This window comes from Triturus cristatus, chromosome 2_1 (genome assembly GCF_964204655.1).
Source record: "Triturus cristatus chromosome 2_1, aTriCri1.1, whole genome shotgun sequence".
Lineage (NCBI taxonomy): Eukaryota > Metazoa > Chordata > Amphibia > Caudata > Salamandridae > Triturus > Triturus cristatus.
This window is the reverse complement of record NC_140581.1, coordinates 673,815,946-673,838,892: the sequence shown is the minus strand read 5'-3', so window position 1 is coordinate 673,838,892 and position 22,947 is coordinate 673,815,946. Positions and strand designations below refer to the sequence as shown.

The following is a 22,947-nucleotide window of genomic DNA, read 5'->3' as shown; positions in this document are numbered from 1 at the left end:
TGGAGCAGACTAGAACCTAGAGGGACTTTTGGCAAATCTTGGCAACTATAGCTAAACTAGACTATAGACAAACAGCACCTACTTCTTACCTCATACTACACTTATGTTAGGTACACTAGGGTAGAACTAGCTAGAAGCATCAGACGAGTATTAACATTTTAGCCTGTGTTATTTATGTATGTATTTTTATGAATATGTGTCATAGCTATCAACCATGTTATTGCAGTTTTATTTTATCTTACTGTTAACGCTGTACGTATTATACTTCACATTCTGTCTTACGATTGTAGCAGTTCATATCTCTTGCACGAGAAATAAGACTGTTCAATAAACCCTTTTTATTAAAACGCCCGTCTATCTATTTCTGTGTAACTCTGTAGAAACGAAGCATGCACGATTGACTGAGTGAAACTATTATCTATTGTTTCCACGATTCTGAGATTGTTCCGATTCTAAGGGAAACAAAGTTGTCATGTTTATGCGGTTGTCAGAAACTAATTCCTTCTTGTTTATTCGAGAAGTTTCTAGTGACCTCTGAGTTAGCTGGCACACACAAGTAATTAAGTTTAATGTACTCGATAGAGACATACTGACCTCAGTCCTATGTCAAAATTATAGTGTATATTATTCCAATGAGCAGAGCCTATCAGGAATATAGGAACTACACTACATGGCGCCCAACGGTTTGGTAAGGCACTAATTTAACGCTAGATACTGAAGTAACTCAGTCGTGCTTTTCTCAGAGACGCCTACTCATAATACTCCATAAGACGTCTGGAGTGGGTAGGGATAATATCCGTCATAGCTGAGTAGGCCAAAATCCTATGTATTAGCTATTTGGTTTGTTCAACGTTGATGGATACAGTGTTCCAAAATATTGTGCACCTTATCTTTGTTCCCTTGAAACTTGCTCTGCAATTTTCATTAAACAAATGTCCCTAAACGAGGACAATAACACCGGAACCGGTGGAGCTGTACCCGACGAAATCGCAGCAGCTTTTGATTATACAGGTTTTAATGAAACCGATGAAAATGCGAAAATCATCGCTCCAAATTTAAGGAGAGCCATCTCTCTAAAACCTATTAAACATGGCCTACCACCAAGAGGTGGTAGAGCAGTTTTTGTGATAGAGGCACATGAATCTCACCAGACAGAGGTATACTATTCATGGATAGTATTCCCAGAATAAAATCCAGTAACTAAAACGTTTCACTTCTACAAAGAAGATGAACCACCTGAGAAATATATTCCTTTCGAGGATATTGAAATTCCACTCACATACCAGGAGCATGATCTCTGGTTTAAAGGCGCCCTAAAATATTACAATCACATTACCAGGCTCGGTCCACCAGGTAGACCAGGAGCAACATGGCCGATTTTAGCCGGCTACACACCTCATCCGGACATTGAAGCAATGTCAGACGTAGAATTACTTAATCAGATACAAAATTTTATAGAATTACACAATTAAACCACAACTGTCTGAAAGTCCTGAAAAGGCCTTTACTAAAAACAATCCTACCTCTTCTAAAAAGAAGTGGGAAAATAACAAACAACATTCAAAAGAGAAAGATTTTCAACCCCGAGGTAGGTCTCCTCAAAAGGAGCCCTCTGAAAGGAGATATAACCTCAGGAATAGGGATAATTTGAGAAAACTTGACAGGTATCAATACTGATACATGTTCCTCTCGTACCTTTCAGATATCGTCACAGACATCCGAAAGAAGAGGACGGTCAGATCAAGAAGAAGAACGCGTGAAGTCCAAAGACGATCAACACATTCAGAAAAACCAACCAAAACCTCAATTGTCCAAGAAGAAAGTAGCAGGTCTGAAGATCAGACATGCCGAGGATTCTGAGAACACAACTCAAGAATGGAGAATGGGCTCAGACAATGTTGGACAGCGCAGCAGAAGTAACAATAGCTCACCAGAACCTGAAGGGACTTCTAGAGACAGTGGACTTGAATGAAGACATTCAAGTTGAGACTGTAGACACCAGGGTTAGCTCTCCACATAGGTTATATGAAATAACACTCCGGATGGAGGGGGAAATACCAAGAAAAGTGAAAGCACTCTTCTGGGAGCATCTTTCAAGGGGTTATGACATACATCTATCAGAACGGGACTGGTAACCAGAATTTGTCAGAGAGTGACCACATGGCGAAGACATCATTATGTCAGCCTTCTCTAACCATGTTCCAATACATTTAAAGTATACTTATGCCAGGAAATGGGCAGTAGCCCACGCCCCAGCATTATACAAACATCATGTAGGATGGGATGAGGACTCACCTCACCATAAGATCCAGTTACAAAATCAACCAACAGCACAAAGGCAGTATCAAATTAAGCAAGAAGCTAAAAAACAGGCCAGGGAGATCTTAGATCAACTTGAATACCAAGGGGTGATTGAAACATGCACCTCATCAATTAACAATCCTTTGTTTCCTGTTTTCAAACCAGACAATACATCTCGTCTCGTTTTGGATTACAGAAACTTAAACTCTTGTTGTAAAACATTTGCAGTGCAAAATGCACATAATACAGCATTAATGAATAACATTGTGCGTACAAAATATAAAACCACATTAGATGTTTCTAATGGTTTCTTGTGTCAAAACATAGCTCCTGAAAGTAGGTATTTGACAGCTTTCTCAATAATGGGGACCCAGCGTCAATTCTGTTGTCTCCCTCAGGGATTCAAGAATAGTCCAGGGTTATTCTTAATAAGGGTAACAGAGTTACTACAAATTTATGATGACGAGGCATTGTCATATGTCAATGATATCTATCTGACAGACGATGACCTGAACAGGCACTTGAACAGGGTGAATACCATTATACTGGGCTTCACTTCTGAGGGTTATAAATTCAATTTAAAAAAATCAAGAATTTCCCATCTCAACGTCCTTTTCCTAGGATATGAACTATCAAGTGAAGGCAAAAGCCTGGCAGCCAACTTTTTAGAAAAGTGTGCCCTGCTCCAACCTCCAAAGACAATGAAAAACTTAGTCGATTCTAGGTTTCCTAAATTTTGGAAGAACATACATTCTAAACTACGCAGAAAGGGTTAAACCTCTCTTCGAATTAATCAAACCTGATTTTAAAATGACACATTGGACACAGGAACACACAGATATCCTGCGTTCACTTCAAACTGACATGTTAACAACAAAAAACTTACAAACACGAGTAAACGTACGCAACTTAGTGATCCGAATCGTTCCAGGTCAATGCGGATTCACCTACTTAACTTTTAACGAAGGTGAAAAAGTACCAATTGCATACAAATCAAATTTGTATACGCAAGCAGAAATGAAATTTACATTGACAGAAAAAATTCTGACAGCAGTTCAAACCGCTGTAGCAAAAGAAAGAGCCCTAGCACAGGGCAAACACATTATGGTCGTAACCCCTGTACCAGCCTTAGAGGCAGTTACAAAAGCGAGTATTCCGAATGCAAAAGCTTTACATCCAAGATGGATACAATGGGTTAATTCTCTTGCTGCAACTGATGTTGAATATGTTTTTGATCCTTTTTTAAAAACACAAGCATTCCTGCAATATGAACACGAATTTCCTCTGCCTACTGAAATTCTCCCTCTTGACCAGTACGAATTTATAATTTATACTGACCGATCTGCACAATGCACATCTGCTAATGCCTGAATGATCCCGCTTTAAGTGGTGTAAAAGGGGGAATACACCAATAGTTCCATTTTTAGACAGTAAGTAGTTAGTAGACTATAGATGAACTACTAATTTCACAAAGAAATGGAAAAGAAAACAACAACATCGGCTGGGTTGGCACTGAATTAAAGTAACAAAGAGATGGAGTAGAAGCACTTGGTGACTGTGCATCAAGTGCATGCACACACTCAAGCAGTGCTTAATTTGTGCTGGTGTTTGCCATTGTTCAGATCTGTGGCTTATTTCAGATGGCCAGGACATATTCATTTTGCATTTTTCAGAGAACAGATTACATTAAATATCACAGATTTTGGCCGCATACATGCACTCATAAGGCATGGCCCTTCACCTGTTGATCAACTATTAAACCCTTAGCTCTTTTTCCTCTGTCTAACCCCTTTATTAAATCATCCCCTTTTATATTTGACTTAACCACAAGGCTTCAAGTCTACTGTAAAATGTCCTTTATTGAAAAAGCCCATGCCTATTTTGGATTGTTGCGAAAAGCCAATGGCAGTAAATGTCATTCTTTTGCTGCTGGCCCTAAGAAAGCTCTAATTTTTGTGACCTGTAATAAAAACTAATGAGCAGAGAGAGAATTACTGCTGGACTGATGCCATTTAAACTCAGCTGCCCAGAAATCAGGAGTATTTGCATAGAGTGCCTTGTGGATAAATAGTCTTGGCTTTAAAAGTGACCCTGTGCTTGATGGGTAGCTGGTACATTTCTGAGCAGACCACAAATTAGCCTATATCTCCCCAGAGTCTCTTTCAAAAAACAATGAAAGAATCTCTCTACACATCCCCTCAACAATCTTGACAGCAAGCAACTTATAACCCAACTGGTTCAGTTCAATGCAACGCCCTGTCCACTTCAGGCCCCCCTTTTCATGTTTCTCACTAAGCGAACAATCAGGTCAACAGAAGTGAAAAGAAAGCAAACATACTGCTTTTCCAAGTAGAATTCATCAATTTTGACAATACACACCAGATCCCATCAGTCGTCCCACACACTCTTTGACATATGCAGCACTACCCTGCAAAACCAAGATTGAACTCAGCAAAGCCACGAACATTTTGTTAGATGAACCTACACCTTCAATGTCCCTCTTTCGGTCTCTTGACAGACCACAGGTACCACGTCTGCAGTTTCTTCGTACGCATCATGACCCCAGTACGTTTCCACAGCAAATTTAATTTCACCCTTAACTCACACTCAATCAAAGATGTTGCTTATTGCACCTGCTTCAAGATCTCTTGCTGATTCTGAGTTCATGTGGTCAGTAGATGTCATTATAGAAGGCTATTTTTAGGATTTTGAGTCCTCAAAGATGACCACCCTGAACAGTAGCAACACACAACCTGGGCTGACTTTCTATGACTATGTGCACAACACCAAATTTATACTGACTCCCAAGGTTCGGAGACTACACCTGCAGGAGTTTTGTATATTTGCCTGCTTAAACTCAGTCAATGGATTACATAACTCTGCCCCAAGCGGAATCCCCATATAACAGATTTGCTTTTATTTGATCCAAATGCACATCTGCTTTCATCCAATCTCTGGCTCCACTCTATGGGTAATTGCCTATCCCCAATAGCTATGACTCAACTCACTCTGCCTCTAACCTTCTTCAGCGACATCACCCATATCAAGACTAACATCAGGAGCCTAGGAGTAATGTAGGCTGCTAACCTACCCTCAACTCTCAAATGGAGGCCGCAGTTAAATCCACCTTCGACCACTGGATGCTCCTCAAGAAAACACTGCCTTTTATCCTCATATAAATCATCCTAAGGTGACAGGCACCCTAGTAAAATCAGACTTATATTATGGCAATGTGCTTTACACTGGCCTCCCCACTCATAAGGCCAAGCAGACTCCAAAAACAAGGAGTACACCTCATCAGTCACACCGCAACTCATAGGTCTTCATTTCCTCCGTGTTCAGACTAGAGTCAACTCCAAAACTCTAAAACTCACCTACAAATATCCAAAAAGGCTCAGCATTGATATATCTACAGGAACAATTCACATGCTGCAAACCGGCCTGAACACCTTTTTCAACTCCAATCAGTATCCTGATCATCCCCAGACCCAGATGCAAATTACGCGTGGACAGGGCCTTCTAAGACTTAAGTCCTCAGCTAGGGAACAGCCTTTCAACCACATATACTGCCTCCATTACCTCAGGGACTTTATGACAACCTCAAAGTTCCTCAACCAAGAGTGCAATCAAATCTACCTCATGAGACCTAAGTGCACAAGATAACCCCCAGTCCCTACAATCAGCCTTCACAACCCATGCACATAGCTAAGTAACTTCTCAACTTAACCTATCCCAAGTCTGAGACCCACAGATATACTAACACAGAACAACCCACTCTCTGCGACAAAACATCAGGACTTACTCACACAGACTCAAAGAGAACATTAATTTAGACCTTGCAGATCTGACTACCATACCAGGAACGTCTTTCAAGATATCTTCACCGTAGGACAGCCTATTGTAGTGGCAGTTGATAAAAAACCATTTAATATAACATAACAATTCAAATACTTTATTCAACAATTAAGTTGTAAAAGTGACATAAAACAGTATACACATAATTTCAATCCAAAAGTACATTTAAAAAACACATTATAAAATAGCTTATAAATAAAATTATCAATACGTAAGGATACATTGATAGACCAACCCGCATAATGTAACAAGCCAGTCAATTGCCTAATGAAAAGTCACTTTGGCATTTAATCAATTTAGACCGAATTGCCCAGGCCCACTTTATATATTTTGACATTGCAATAGAGATGGTCGGGCTTGGATCAGTAGACAAGATTCTCATAGCTACCTCATATATTCGGATGCCCATCAATCGACAAACAGGTAGTACCCATTTCTTGCGTGGAATAGTATAGAGCGGACAAAAAAGGACAAAATGACTCGTAGATTCGATCTTGTCCAGACACTTTGGGCACCTATTTTCAGACCCCACTGCCCAGTGGGATGTAAATGAGCGTACCAGGAGTGTACCTATCCTGAACTGGAAATAAAGTTTACGATCGGACGGTACTTCAATTAAGCCCCAATATGATTCCAGTCCGACATTAACCTTAAATTCCAAGAATCTGCCAGTTAAAGCAGATGAACTCCCCTTGCTAAATAATTCTAAGCCGATCATCTCCCAATATCTGATTTTCAGAGTCCTTTGAAGGGAAAGCTGTATTAGAGGGGTCGTCCCATAGATCTCTCAGTCCCATGCGATAAAGTAATAATTTTACAGATCTCAGCCATTCTATCTTGTGGGAGGAATCTTTTTCAATAATTTCCTTTAGGCCCATTGCATAGTGACTAAGCTCATTAGTTGTCCACACCCTACGCCAATATAGCAAGGGCCGTAGATAAGCTACATCCTGTATGGATTTTAAACCAAGATCCCAAAAAAGGGGTAGCAAGGGAGTGCTCTGGGGAACACCAACAGCTTTTCGAATAAACTCCTTTTCCATGGCATTCAGTCGCTGTGGGTTTTTGCCATGCCCCCAGAGCTCAGACCCATAAAGGGCCGAGCTACGAATCTTCATCGTATAGATCTCTAGAAATGGCTCCATTGGTTGAGACTGTGAAGTTTTAAATCGTTTCATTAGAATACCAGTCTGTTGTTGGTATTTCAATAGTGAAAGATCTATGTGATTATTCCACTATTATACTTCTGTCAATCACAGTCAGTCAGCCCAGACAGCACGTCAAATCGGTTAAAAGACCTGATGTCCCCCATTAAATGACCCGTTTGGATGGCTCTCCCTCCAATTGTCCCAAACAAAGGCAAAGGGGCCGGTGCATAGAAGTAAGATAATGGTACTGTTCTAATTGGAGAAGAAAGATCAACATTCTGGGACCATTCACAAATATAATCAACACATTGTTTATCCCTAAAATTGATAATGACACACTCTCCCTTAATTGTCTTGGGTTTACTACCCACCCAATTCACCCTCCTAGCGAATACAATTTCGGCTCGCATGTTGCCCGGCAGGGGGCGTTTAGTATTGAGCCAGAATGTACATTTGTTTTTTAAGGCCCAATATGTTTCCCTAGTACCAGTAACCAAAGATGGAACGCCGGTCAAAACGACCACGTATGGGGCAGCCTCGCGGGGAAGATGTATGTCAATCAGGTCCGAAGGGGTCTGAACCAAAGGTTGTAACTGTGCTGGCTGTTCAGCATTACTTAATACGATAGATGAAATTCTATTAAGTCCGTCACAGGCTGGATTGGTTTTTCCATTTTGTTGGTTGGCTTCCTTCTCTGTATCTTGTGTCAATATGCCAAGGACAGAGATGATAGTCCATTTCACCATGAATTCGGTTTCTATAGGGAGCCACCTTTTAGCAGTAAAGAGGTTGATAGAGCTCTTGACACTGTGAACCCGGGTCGGGCACCGGGTATGGATCTTATTCCTGCAGATGTGTTCGTACATGATAGACAGAGATGGCGCCTTTATATTACTTATTTGGCCAATGCTATTGCCCAGGGCATGGCCATACCTCAATCCTGGAAAGGCGCTGAAATTGTCCCGATATATAAAAAAGGGGACAAGTCTTTGGCTAGCAACTATAGGCCTATCAGCCTTATAGATGCTATACAAAAAATCTTTGGACGGCTGGTCTTGGGCAAAATCCAGTCCTGGATGGAGGATGCCAATATTTTGAGCCCCCTACAGGCTGGTTTTCGCCCCAAGACCAGTACCATTGACCAGGTTTTTAGATTCCTAATATTGTACTGGAGGACAGTGGTATTAGACAAAGGCGTCCTGTACGCTGTGTTTGTCGACCTGCGGGCGGCATTTGATCTGGTCCCGCGCGGCAAACTGTGGCAAGTACTTCAGGAACTGGGGATGGCACCGGAGTTGCTGGCACTTGTCGTCCGCTTACATGAGGACAATTTCGCTCGGGTACGTTGGGGTAGACCGGGAGAGGCCACGGATTCTTTCCCCGTGGAACGGGGTGTGCGACAGGGTTGTGTCCTGGCACCTACCCTGTTCTCACTCTTCGTCAACGGGGTGGCCGAGTTCCTCTCCCGGGTCCCCACAGATGCCCCTGCGTTGGCTGGAGCTCGTGTTCCGGTCCTCATGTTCGCGGATGACACTCTGCTGATTTCGAAAACTCCGAGTGGCCTCCAGCTTACCTTGCGGCGCTTCGAAGAGTTTTGCCTATTACGTGGACTAGAAATTAATGTCGCAAAGACTAAGTTCATGGTGCTTAATGGTCCTAGACCCAATAAAGTGTATAGACCATTTAAAGGCGTAATTTCTATGAATGGATCCTCACTAGAACAGGTTGATGCATTTACATATCTGGGAGTAACTTTGCAGAAAAATATGTATTGGAATAATCAAAGGCGTTCCCCAGGAGTCCTAGGGAACGCAATTGTGTGGACTTTCTATAATTTCCCCCCTTTTCCATTTAAAAATGTCCCAAAACTTCTTTTGGTTCTTTCCACTACATGTTACCTTAAGGTATTGCCATTCGCTCTCCTCCCACTCCTTTTTAGCTTTCCACTGTACCTTCTTATAATTGCTCCGAGCTTGCTTTATTTTATTCGAATCCTTTAATTTAAGCGCAATTCCTAGTTCTTCTCGGGCTTGTTTACAGGTATTATTAAACCAATTCTCTTGCTTCCTTTTGTAGGACCGTTGTGCTAAGGTTGGTACACAAAAATAGTTTTTGAGTTTAGCAAAAAATGTAGTATGTATATTCTCTACATCTAAATGAGGTTGGCTATTGTTACAATCCATCCCCATTAGTGTCAACACCTCATCCAGATTACTTTGTATCTTGTCCACAAGATCAGGTTGCTGTAAATCTTTTTCCCACTTAAGGTGACGTTCATCATTTGTTAACTGTGTAGCAAAACCTTTCATAGCGATTACTTCTTCCGATCTTTCTCCCATGCCTGATCTAAAATAGGCTACTAATGGGTTATGATCACTTTCAATTCGAGGTTTTACCATCATGTCCTCAAGGCCATGCCACATCCCAAGATGGACCAAGATATAATCTATGGTGCTAGACCTAACACCATTATCAAAGGTTTTACACCGCGCCCTGTCAGACGTTGTCCTGCCATTTGCCGCCCTCAGTTGGTTGGTCAGGCAGAACCCCTTAAGATTCAGGGCAGCCTCAGTCCATTTACTTACTATCATTGTCTCGAGCTGCGGGATGCCCCATCTTAGGTCCTCCTCCTCCGTTAGGATCAAATCATAGTGACCCAATGGTTCGAAGGTCGTATTAAAGTCACCTGCTACAAGTGGGAACACGTCGGTAGATCTTGACTCGACAGGAGAGTTAAGTGTTGATACCACCTCCGACTTTTTACCACCTGGCAGACCTCTAGCATACACATTGTAAATGTCTATACACGGGTTTGATGAGAAAATTAGTCTGATTCCTAGAATATCATTATTTCGGTTTGGGAAGGGTTGAATTTTACACTTTATGGATTGTTTAACCCATATAACCAAACCTCCTACTGGCCGGCCCTTTGGCCTTTTGACTGCAGGAGCATAAAAATTCAGATAGCCTATCCTAAACACGGGCTCTACCAACCAAGTCTCCTGGAAGAGGCAGATATCATGATCATCGATGAAATCAGTCCATGAAGGTGACGCTAATTTAGATCCCAGACCAGCCACATTCCAGGATAGGAACATTGTACATCCTACATCATTGGGAGTCCCTTTGGGTTGTCCTATGATTGTGCCAGGGGGTGTGAAAGCAGATATTCTTTGTCCAGGCTCAGGACAAGGGCCTTGCTCCTTATCCCTAGTAGTTTTTCTAGTTTTTCTTGCGGCAGCAAGCATATTTATGACGCTGTCGCCTCTAGGGTTCGCTGTTATGGACATCTCACCCAATTTTTTTCCATAATCTATCTCAGGGGCTACACCCTCCTTTTTGAGACTGGGACTACCACTATTATTCTTCTGTCAATCACAGTCAGTCAGCCCAGACAGCATGTCAAATCGGTTAAAAGACCTGATGTCCCCCATTAAATGACCCGTTTGGATGGCTCTCCCTCCAATTGTCCCAAACAAAGGCAAAGGGGCCGGTGCATAGAAGTAAGATAATGGTACTGTTCTAATTGGAGATGAAAGATCAACATTCTGGGACCATTCACAAATATAATCAACACATTGTTTATCCCTAAAATTGATAATGACACAGTCTCCCTTAATTGTCTTGGGTTTACTACCCACCCAATTCACCCTCCTAGCAAATAAAATTTCGGCTCGCATGTTGCCCGGCAGGGGGCGTTTAGTATTGAGCCAGAATGTACATTTGTTTTTTAAGGCCCAATATGTTTCCCTAGTACCAGTAACCAAAGATGGAACGCCGGTCAAAACGACCACGTATGGGGCAGCCTCGCGGGGAAGATGTATGTCAATCAGGTCCGAAGGGGTCTGAACCAAAGGTTGTAACTGTGCGGGCTGTTCAGCAATACTTAATACGATAGATGAAATTCTATTAAGTCCGTCACAGGCTGGATTGGTTTTTCCATTTTGTTGGTTGGCTTCCTTCTCTGTATCATGTTGTTCTATGGAACCTAGTGATTTAGTATTTACAACAGCATTGTCTAGGTCGTTCGTGATGCATTTGGTCTTGCTGCATCGGGTTTGGTCATTAGTGCATTCCAATTGGGAGTTCGATCCCCTTCTACCAACCCGTTGCTGTACCGTGGACCAAGCAAGTTCCATGCACACAAGTCTACTTTCAATGGACCCCAGCCTCTCATAAATAGGGGCACATGCGTTTTTTAAGATGCTATCCAATTTTTTCCAAAACGCTTTGTCTCCCTGTTTCACAAGATCGTCTCCTTCAAATGGAAGTGGATTTTGCCTTTCTTCATTTATGATGGTTTGGGGGCATACGACAACATCTTTTCCTGAGCCAATCGCAGGTCCAGGATTCGCCTTTTTGCCCCCCAAAGTCTGCTGGCCGCCTCTACGTTTATTGTTCCTAGTTAAGCCTGTATGCTGTTTAGCAAGGCCCCCCTTGGTGCTGCTAGCAGAACGGGTCTTAATAGTTAATAAGGACTTAGGTTGTGAGTCACTAGTGCCCACTGTTAACCCTTCTGCCGTTTCACCCTGCATATCAGATAGGGGGAAGGTAGATGATATAGTGACTCTATTACACACTTCCTTCGAGGGGGATGTTAACCCTACAGTTGTCTGGATAGCAGACGTGTGACATGGTGGAGATCTAGAGTTCGCAATAGTTCCCAATGATGACCTCTTATCACATAAAACGTCCAGAGACAGCCTTTTTTCAGTTAATTCTATATCCTTAGCCAAGGCTGACTGGACACGCACAAGAAAATTGTCAAGAGTTCCCATCAAAGCTCCTCCGGTTGACAACGAGGGTATTCCTTCTCTGTTTCCAGATTTACTCATTGCAGTATGTGCAAAATTCAACACAAGGACCAACTGTTAATAGCGCCTTAGGGACCCCCTACAAACTGGACCTTACCATACGGATCTTCGTCGGCGGATGTTAGTAGGTGGGCCCGGCCCGGCCTCGATCGGTCACGGACGGGCGCAGACGGGCCCGCCCTTGGCCCGGGCTTCGCCCGGCGCGCGCCCGCGCGCGTCCCACGAAGCGGGGGCCGTGAGCTGTTTTGAAGCGTCTGGGCGTCTGGGCGTGGCGGGAAGAGAACACAGCTGATGCCGGTTTCAGGGCTGCTGGTCCTCGCAGTCCCGTCGTTTGTGCCTGCCCCACAATAGCGTGAAATCAGTCTTCTCCAAAGGTAGGTAGAATGTTCTTATAACGTAGGGACCAAGGCTCTGAAATATTTGCACTTGGGAGGGTTCAAGTACTCTGTCTCTCCTTCACGAACGGCACCCCATAACATAACTTCTATGCCTCAAAAAAGTATGAAATTGATGTATTACAATGATCTGTAAACCCCATACTCTGAAACCTCGCTCGCTTAGGTTCCTCTCTCTCTGAAGAACCAAGCAGCCATTAAATTATGCAGCGTGTGCTTTTCAAGCAAAATAAACAAAAAATTATTTTAGTTTACTGCTACATAAGTCTCTCTCTCCTGCTCCAGATCAACAGTGTGGTTCAGTCTTGCTTGTTCCATCTAAGAATACTTTAACCGATCTTTAAAGAATCTGAGTTCTCACCAATTTGTTGCTTTATTGATGTCTTTGGTCTCTTTATTGATGAAACTTTGGTCACCTCAAAAATGGATCAGGCCTATATTGCACTTCTAGCTCTTCCAAAATGGTCTGTCTTAAAACTTTAGGAAATTTAATTATAAGCAGCATATATTTAACTAGGCAAACTATGATACCCCTCAGTAAAAGCTATCTTAAGAAATCTCCACGAGGTTACCAGTGGTTGCTCAGGTGAAGTTCAATGTTGTCAATGTCATACACTGGGCGTTTTATAATAAAAGTCCAGATTTCATGCTCAGAACTTTCTTAAGCACATGATTACTCATACTCTGTGCTCAGTCTATCAGTTTTTGCTCTTGGTGCTCAAAAGTAACCAAAACCACTCTAGTAGTGGCTGTGTGTCAAAATGTTAGCCACAAAAATAGCCTTCAAAAACATTGGGATTATAATGGCAAGCGTATATATATGTAATTATAATTAGGACAATTATACTTTACAATAAAAGTTCAGCTATTGTTAAGAAAATGAATATATATAAAAGTACAAATCTTATAAAACATATAAACATTCATTAACCAACATATTTTTAACTGTATAAAAATAATTTTAGAAAAACATATAAAAATGATTAAAAATAAATAATCATATTAAATTGTGAATGAAAATAAATGTATTATAGTCATAAACATATTCCTTAAATAAAAAAAATATAATTGTCATTTATACTGAAGAATAAAACACAATGTTATCGTATTTTGAAGCTATTCAACTAGGACGAAAAGTATTTTAAAATATATACTTAAAAATAATATTTTAAAAACAAAGAAGAAAACTAATTTGAAAAATAATGTTTCCTAAAATATAGAAATTTAAATTAAATATGCTCAATATATCTTTATAAAATCCAGGATGAACTAATATGTAGCAACCTAGCTCCAATCCAAATGTATTAGAAAAAATAAAGACACTAAACTAAAATTTAAATTCACTACAAAAATCTTGCTAACATTGGGGAAATTCAAACACTTTGGTATTAAAGGGTACTAGTATTCTAACTCCAATACAATAAACATTGCAGAAAATGCATATATTGAGGGCCGAGGGTCAGATGTACAATCCTAACATGCATAACAGTGCATACATTTTGGCGGCCAGATTTAATATCCTAACTCCAGTTCAACAATCACTGGAGAAAGTGCATGCACTTCAAAGATCAAATTTACTATTCTATTACAATATAACAAACATTGTTAAAGCAAGGTTTTAAGTCGATGACTGCTCCAGCACTGAAAAGACAACTTGAATACTCATGAGTGGCAAAATACACAAGAAAACTTTTTTAAAAGCCAGGGGTTAAGCCGTTTGTGAAGGATTACTTCAAAAGGGCATAGACCCAAATGAAGAAGAAGAAAAGTATACCATATTTTCGGGGCTAGGACCCAGAAGAGCGGCCACCCTGTCTAACTTGATTAATTAAAAGTTTTGATGCCAGTCTCAGATTGGATGAGAGTAGGGTTCTAGATGGATAATATGATTGGATAAGGTTCCTTAGATAGCAGGGACTGGCCTTAGTCATTGCCCTATATGTATAGCAAGGGGCTTTGAAATGTGTGCTCTTCTCTAGTGATAGTCAATGCAGATCTTGCAGCTAGGAAGAGACTGAGCTATATTTGGGGATGCAGCCAGAAGCCTAGCAGCCACATACTTAATTATTTGGAGTCTGTTCAGCAAGGCCTTTAAGGTGTCCAATTACAGCGGATAACCGTAGTGTAGGCAAGATGTTATTAAGGCCTTAACAATGGTCTTTTGGGTGCATTACAGAAGGGCCCTAAAGATTTTCTGCAAGCATCTGAGAAGACCAAATTAGCAAACAGACATGGCAAACATCTGCTGATCGAAGGTTAAGTTTCTATTCAGCAAGATTGTACGTTTTTACCACATATTTGGGGATAGGGAGCAGTCTCAGGTTGTTAAGCCACTATCGAGGTCCCCACAGATTGGGCTGGTTGACCAGTACCAATCTTTCTGGCTTGCTACCATTCAACTTCAGGCAGTTAGAGCCCATCCACTTTGCCACTTCAGGATTTCAATTACTGGGAGTCGCTGTCTGAATTGGGGTTGGGGGAGAGGACAATCTGGGTATCATCCAAATAGGAAACTAAAGTGAGACCTAATGTTTCGACAATGTTTGCTAGAATGTCATAAATTCTTTCGGAAAGCATTCAAGTTTCAATTTTGCTGAGATTGTCTGGAATGGATAGCCTCAGTTAAGCACCAAAAAGACTTCAAACCTAAGTTTAGTGCTTTACAAATTCTTTATTCATTCATTTTGTTCCAGTCAACGAGTCATACAGTAATACATTTCATATCCAAAAATACATTCTGTCCAATTGTTAAGCTAGCCCATGTGATATGACCCAGGGTATACCCCCTCTCTCTCTCACTGTTTAATAGTCTCTCTATTGATGTCACTCATACCTCCCATAAACACAATCAGCAAATCTACAATGATTTTTTTCTCCAGTCACCTACTAGATCAAAACCTTTTCTCCCCTGCACAGCTGAACACTCCTGTACATGTGCTAGTTATCTACTGACCTGACTTTGTCAAAGCCAAATGGGCTGGGGTATCTCAGTCATCAAATGCAACTATGAAGACCAGCCTCCATGTTAAACGTCTTTCATTTGATATAAAATTTGACCTCCCTCACCCTCAATGAACTACGCTGGCTTTCCTTGGAAGCAAGCATTCAATTCACAGTAGAGTGCCTCGCTTACAATAAAATCCAGTATATTGAAATGCAAATGATTTAGTTTAGCATCTAAATGTGCAATGACGAATGGAAAATTCAAAGCTAAATTTACACCAATTTAAAATGTGCAAATTGCAATAGGCAGTCATACTTATTTGGTTAATGCTATAGAAATGCTAAGTAGCAAGTTTCCTTTAACTAGGAGCAAACCAATTTTTTTTTAAACTTCTTTTTATTATTTTATCAGTTTTAATACACAACATCCTGCTGGCAATATTTATTAATACATCAGTATTTCCGTCTGTAGTACACATTCTGTTACATATGAACATTGGGACACACTCAGCTATCCAGTCCGGGTTCCATTTCAAAACACCCCCTGCCCACCACCCACTCCCGTTCTGAGCCTTCGGGTACCTCCCATTTGCCCCTGAATACTTCCCAGTGCCGCCACACTTTTCCCCATTTCTTGGGACACCCCTTCCTTCATAAACTGTTTTTTCAGCCACACAGCACCAGTCCATATCCCTCTTCCAACGTTTCACTGTCGGTGGCTGTATGGCTCCCCAGGCCCCGGCAATATTTCTTTTGGCCACCATTCCCGCCACTAGCAGCCAGATTTGCTGATATTTAGGCCATGTCTGTTCTCCCGCTATGCATAACACATGCCACCTGGCATCCATGGGAACTTCCTGTCTCATGACTTCCGACATTATCCGCGCCACCCCCTCCCCCCCAATACCGCTCTATGATAGGGCATTCCCATATAATATGAAAGAAGGTACCCCTCTGATTTCATCCTCTCTGACAATTTTCTGTGGTTATGCACCCCAGCTGGAACATGAGTACACTGGTAGAGTAAGACCTGTGTAGGAGTTGCAGTTGGTCTAGTATAGACTAACCTTGCCATGATCGCCACCTCTCTAGGGCTTTGCACCACCTCCTCCCAGTCGTCGTCCTCTTGCAGGCACACATCAGATTCCCATGTCTTCCTTAGCTTCATAAGGAGATCCAGGGCTTTATTAATAATCTTCTTATAGGTGTACAATAGCACTTTTTCCGGAATGGGATCCAGTAGTAATCTGTCCTCTAGCGGACTGAACTCAGGTATCTGCTCTCTCTCCAAACGGTGCCTGCCCAGCGAGTGTTTCATCTGAAAGCACCTGTAGTGTTCTCTACCCGCTAATTGAAATTGTCTCTGTAATTCGGGGAACGTAAGCATGACCTGTCTCCACCATACATCTCCTATATCTATCAATTTCCCTTTACTGAAACCCTGTAGCCTACCCACTTCATGAAGTGTATCACTGTCCCATGGGGGGGGTCTGTTCCATCGGTCTATTGGCCCAACCCAAAAATCAATTAGCCTTCATCCACACATTAACTATTATCTTTGTATGGGATGGCATGTCTCCTTTTCCCCCCTTTCTATATAGCGCTCTCAAGTTCCCTCCGGTCCCCATTGCCCAGTGATCCACTCTGTATGCCGGGTCATTCCTGTCCGCAAACACCCAGTCATTGATTACCATTAGGTGTGCGGCCCAGTAGTATTTTTGTAGATCAGGAATTGCCATACCACCCTCATAGACTCCCTTCTGTAATTTAGCTAATGCAATCCACACACCCCCACCATCCCAAAGTAGTGTTCTGAATTCGCTATCCACATCTTTGAAAAATGTGTCTGGTATCAGACAAGGTGGGTTCTGTACAATGTAGAGTATTCAGGATAACGACATCATCCTAAAGAGGACAGCTCTCCCCATAAGAGATATTGGCAATTTCCTCCAGCGGGTGACGTCTCTTTCGTAAGCGTTCCAGTTGTGGTTGTAAGTTCCCTGCCAGAAATCCTGCGTCTGTTTTGGCTATTTATATGCCCAAGTATTTAAAACTATCTTTGACCTGCAACCTGTTGTCAGCACCTCGTATCGGAGGTGGTCCGTCATATACAGGAGGGACTTATCCCAGTTAATCTGGTATCCCGAGTACCCTTCAAAGAGTTTAAAAACCTGTAGCAGCCGGTTTATTGTGAACCTTGGTCTCGTCGCGTAGAGCAGGACATCGTCCGCATACAGTGATATCCTCTCTTCCCATTGTTCCCCCTATAGATTCCGGTGATTACCGGGTCCCCTCTCATCCGTGCCGTCTGAGGCTCGCGGGCCAATGCAAATGGGATCGGCGAAAGAGGGCACCCCTGTCATGTGCCCTTATGAAGAGCGAAAGTACGGGACACTGCGCCGTTAACTCGGACTCTCAGCAAACCTAATTTTGCTGAAAAGTTGAGAAGCTTGACCTTAATGTGACATGCTTAGAAATGCCCCGGTTTTAATTAATGTTTTATTTTACAAAGCAACATCTTAGTTGTAATGATTGACTTCCGATTCTCACCATATTTCACATAATGCGTGAATATAATAGTTGCATATTCTAAACAGGATTTCTTGTTCATGTCAAATTAAATACATTACTTGACGCTGATTTTGCGAGTTGAGGTTTCTCTTCTTTAGCAGTGTGCATTGTGTACGCAGTGAAACATCTAATATTTAGAAGGCCAACCTGCGTTCGCTACCTATGAGAACTGAGGCTTATGTTTCCGGAACTTAAATACATAAGAATGTCTACATCTGACTTGCGATAAAGCTTTGCAAGCCGCATGTATTTTCGAATGAAAGGAAGAGCTGAACCTGCTCACGGATTACTACTGCCATTCGATTGGCCCAGAGAGGAAAAAGCCTGCTACAATGCCTGCAACATGTATTCATGCCTTATATATTAGTGTGTGTACCTGGTAAGAGTCATGCATTTTTCTCAACTCCTTACCTACCTTCTTGTCCTTGACTGACGGTTGTGGCTAGTGCTGCTTCTGTTCATCCGTACTTTAATTTGATGCTTTATTTTTACAGACTGCTCCTGCAACTGTATGACCATTTGCTCGTGTTACTGAGACGCGGCTGAGTTTCGTGAACAACTAATATGGCTTTGAGCTTTATGCTCCTTTGATCTTACTCTTTTCCTTTGAACTTGAAGTTCTACTAACTTTGGTCCTGTTCCTAGAATAAGATTTAATTCCATTATGGAGCGCGCTTGATGCATTATTTGATTTGTTCTAACCAAACATTTTTATGAGATTTATGTAAACTTACAAAAGATAATTGACTAATTTGAATAAAAAGAATACAAAGACTCTTATTGATCTCTTAATGATAATAAAGCTTTTAAAACTCATTGAAACTCTCATCATTGACTGAACTTGGAATTCCATTTGAAATTAATCTTGAAATGCTGAAATAGCTCTTTGAATCAGAATACGGTGGCAAAGATTCATCACCTAAGGGCAGAAGAAAGCAGTGAAGGGATGGGACTTGATTCTGTAAGTGATTGCAATTGAAACGTTGAACCATAGTATTTAATTTTAGCATCAATCTACACTATCACTTACAAAGTCACCCAACTAAATCAGCTGCCACTATTTGGTGAATCCTCTCTACATCTCGGTGGCTGGAGAGGTCTCGGCTGAAAAACCCTCTCCACAGAGTAAAATATGTAAGTTATACACCTCCCAAGTGCTAAACCAAATGTTTCAGGTGCCCTAAAATCTTTCTAGAATTCACCACCAGAGGAACTGCGAACTATACCCACACTGCGAGACCTTTGAAGGAACAGTGGTATAAAGCTAGGTAAAATGGTTCCACATATATTACTATAAAAAAATTATATATTCAGGACCGTGCTGTAAGGTGAGGAGAACCACCAACCTCCCCCAAATTACGGCCAAGGCCACACCAATAAACAAAAGAAATCTTCAGCACACGTCTATAGTGCATCAAAACTATTAACTGCACGATGTATGCATAAATATCAACACAGTATTGTGAGTTCTTGTTTCTCTTTCTTTATTCTTTAGTCTTCTTTCAGCCAACATGTGTTTCGTTGCAAACAATGGGAAATCGTCCCGCGACTTTCTCAAGACAGTAGAAACACAAACAAAAGACCAATATAACACCATGCATAAACTGGTGTACATAATCATACTAAAAAATCTCCACACGTTTGAAGTGAAATTCAAACACCTCAGAGGAGACCATGTAGTAAACATGCACAAGGTAGACAAATGGACAAAAAAAACATGTCAGTGCTAGGCCAAATCATAATAGTACACTAATCAAAAGGGAAAAGGGAAAATCCCTGATCGCCAGCTAATTGGTGATGGAGGAAAAATACGTACAAAAAAGTGAAACGAACTTAGTACACATCCAGGACCGTGTGCTGACCAGAAATCGTGAAAACACTTGTCTGACAGTAATTAAAAGACCAGCCCAAGATGAAGACGAAACACGTGTTGGCTGAAGCAAGACTAAAGAATAAAGAAAGAGAAACAAGGACTCACAATACGGTATTGATATTTATGCATACATGGTGCAATTAATGGTTTTGATACACTATAGCCATGTGCTGAGGATTTCTTATGTATACCCACACTGCTCCCATTTAGGAACCATTTCAATACTCATCACTTTAATGTATATACCTCAACAACCACGCAGCCCAATGAACCAAAGTCTTCTACATAAAGTTACTGCTCTGTTTTGGCTTACTAGTACTGTTGTTTTTCATGTTCCAGGTTCTTTTTGCAGTTTACCATAAATTATGCTAAATCCCCCCTCCCCCCCACCCCACCCCTCTGCAGGAGCACTTTATAACACAGTTAAACAAACAAACAAACAAATAAATAAATGCACATATTAGGTACCTTGCTCCACTAGCAAGATTAGTTTAAACCCACCCTTGCCCACTCTCATAGGCCACTTTTGTTTGCAGTAACTTTCCGGCCTCTCTTCATACAGGAAGTATTCAAGTAGCAACAGAAAGGCCAGTGCTGCCGTGCCTTTTTCAGATATTTAAAGGGTCCTATTAACACATGCGAGACATTAAAACACCAAGGTCCTAATTCACAGAGGTATTGCTAAAGAATGTGTACTTGATTCATTTAATGCTTTGCCTGTGCATTTGAATCGGTGATAACATTTCACTAATTAAGAACCATTGATATTAGCATCTGTTCGAACATGCACAATTTTGGCACAAAGATAACAGGTTTGTAGCTTCGTTTTTTAGCTCTAGTTATGTGTTCCTTAATTATGCATTACATAGGTATGCACATGGGTGGGAAATTAAAATATTTTTTTATTTCAGTTTTATAATTTTCTCAAAAAGGCTGGACTACCTGACCCACCAAAAAGTAAACTCGAATTTTCAGGATGAACTAAAAGTAAATGTTTAATTTAGCTATTCAATTTAGATATCCCTAGTCAGAAGCTAAAATATTTCGCCGTGCATGTTTACCTTCTTACTTCTATCCTGAGGATTTTAAATCGATTACTAGTCATTACCCAGCCTACCGCAGGTCAATTCATGTATAAAACAAACATGCTCTTAAAACTGTTCTACATGCTATTTAAAAGTTTTTTTAAATGCCTCTAAAATCTACTGCTTGTGCATTGAAAACATCTACATTGTATGTCCCTGACCCCTACACCAGCACTTCTACTTCTACTAGTTACACCTAGTCGAACTCTCCTCACTTCACAGTTACTCACACCAGACTCATTAGTTATTCACTCAAAGGTAAATTAAATGTTTTTGCTTTTACTCAGGTGTACCTCTGGCATTTCAGCTTTGTGGTCTGCATGTCGCTCAAACATGCAAAAGATATGATTATTACTTGAAAACTATTTACAGTATGTAATTGTCTATCCAATAACTTTTGCTCTTGGAGGCATCAGTTCAATACCTTTCAGTCAATTTCTCCTGCGATCAAGCAATACAGGATATATGAAGTGATCAATAATGTATGGATTTCATAATTCCACAGAATCAAACTTCTGTTACTCTTTCTGTTTTTTTGTCGATTGATTTTCATATATAATAAATATAAATCCTTACATTAAATGTATTTCTGTAGAAAAGAAGCATTGAAAGAAATTTAGCCCAACAGCAAAAGTAAAGACCATTCCCAGGAGTAAGTCACGGTTGCTAACAGAAACATCTTGTTGAATTTGGCCCAATGTGGTGAATGGAAGGCCCATCACGCTCTTCCTGTCACTTGTATGGCCTCTTCACAGTGGCCTAGTATCTCCTTTTGCCCTATGATTCTACTGTGCCTGCCTGCATCCCTTGTTCTGTGGCTTTCACTTATGCAGGAAGTAAGATGACAAGTCTAGTGCCTTCAGCTGACGAAGCATGCTACACTCTGTCTGTGCCCTGCAGCCTGAGCCTCCTTGGATAACGTGACATTTTCAAGAGGTTGTTTGTTCCTAACCCACCTGTCAAAAAGCTCTCCTCCTGTGACCAGTTCCAGGACCAAGCTGATCTCTGCGGGCGTTTCAAATATCTCTTTCAGTTTGATCTGCAGAGAAAGAACAGCACACATGTCCAGGTCAGCGCCTTTATTCTCTTCATTAAAGGTTACACCAAGTAGTCATAACAACCGCCCCTTGCCCAAAGCCTCACAGATAAAGGAAATGTGATGACAGCTAACAAAGGCGTTGCTGCTTGCTTTCAAGGCTCAAAACCGATGAGTGCATCATGTTCATGCTTGTATCTGAGCCCGCTGCACTTGCTTTCAGCACCAAGACTCAGCGCTGGCTTTAGATTCAGGTACAGACTGCACACACTTGCAATTTACATCATTATTAAACATGACTTTTAGAAAGAATCTTAAGTCTAACAAACTTACAACACAAATGAGCATGAATCATACTGTGGTAAGTTATGGCAGCCATAGATATTTATTAAAAGAAGATTTGTTACCAAACCTTTGTCACTTTCAAACATTCATAGGAGACAAAGGTCTGGCAGCACTTCCGAAGCACAAAAACATGGCTCCTTCGAGGCATCATGGCGGCTAAGAAATAGATCTCAGAAGGATTGAAGCTCACATCTCACTTTTAGGTTCATGGTTGTGTCGGGAACATGTCAATTGTTCAGGGGTCATCTTTAAATTCTAAAACACGCCTCATCTATTGCATACAGATAGTAATTGTAATTGTAAATTGTATCTATATAGCACTTGCTATCACTGATGAGGCGTTGAAGCGCTTTGCAATGGGTAGTGTGCTACTCTGGAACTCATGATTAGAGTTAAATAGTTAGTAGATTAGTAATCTGTGCTTTTTTGTTTTTCTGCCTTTGGATTGGTTGTGTTAAGTTTTGAGTTCTTGTGTGCTTAGTAGTGTTTTGAAGTAGGTATAGAATGATGGGAATGTATTATAAAGGGAAATTTGTAAATTGTTATTGGGAGTAGTGTACATGTGCGCCTGTTAGTAGGGT

At 41.1% G+C, this 22,947-nt stretch overlaps 1 protein-coding gene across 4 annotated transcripts in view; it reads right to left on the bottom strand.

The window, feature by feature from the left end:
• The window catches only part of CAMK4 (calcium/calmodulin dependent protein kinase IV), a 1,094,446-nt gene that overhangs the window by 268,873 nt on the left and 802,626 nt on the right, over positions 1 to 22,947 (bottom strand). For all 4 annotated transcript variants that reach the window (XR_014970336.1, XM_085632589.1, XM_085632590.1 and 1 more), the window contains exon 4: positions 21,942 to 22,024. Coding sequence is in view for 3 of the 4 variants with exons in the window: in XM_085632589.1 (XP_085488715.1) it covers positions 21,942 to 22,024 (83 nt within the window). In the remaining variant the exon portion in view is untranslated. The remainder of the gene's footprint in view (positions 1 to 21,941; positions 22,025 to 22,947) is intronic.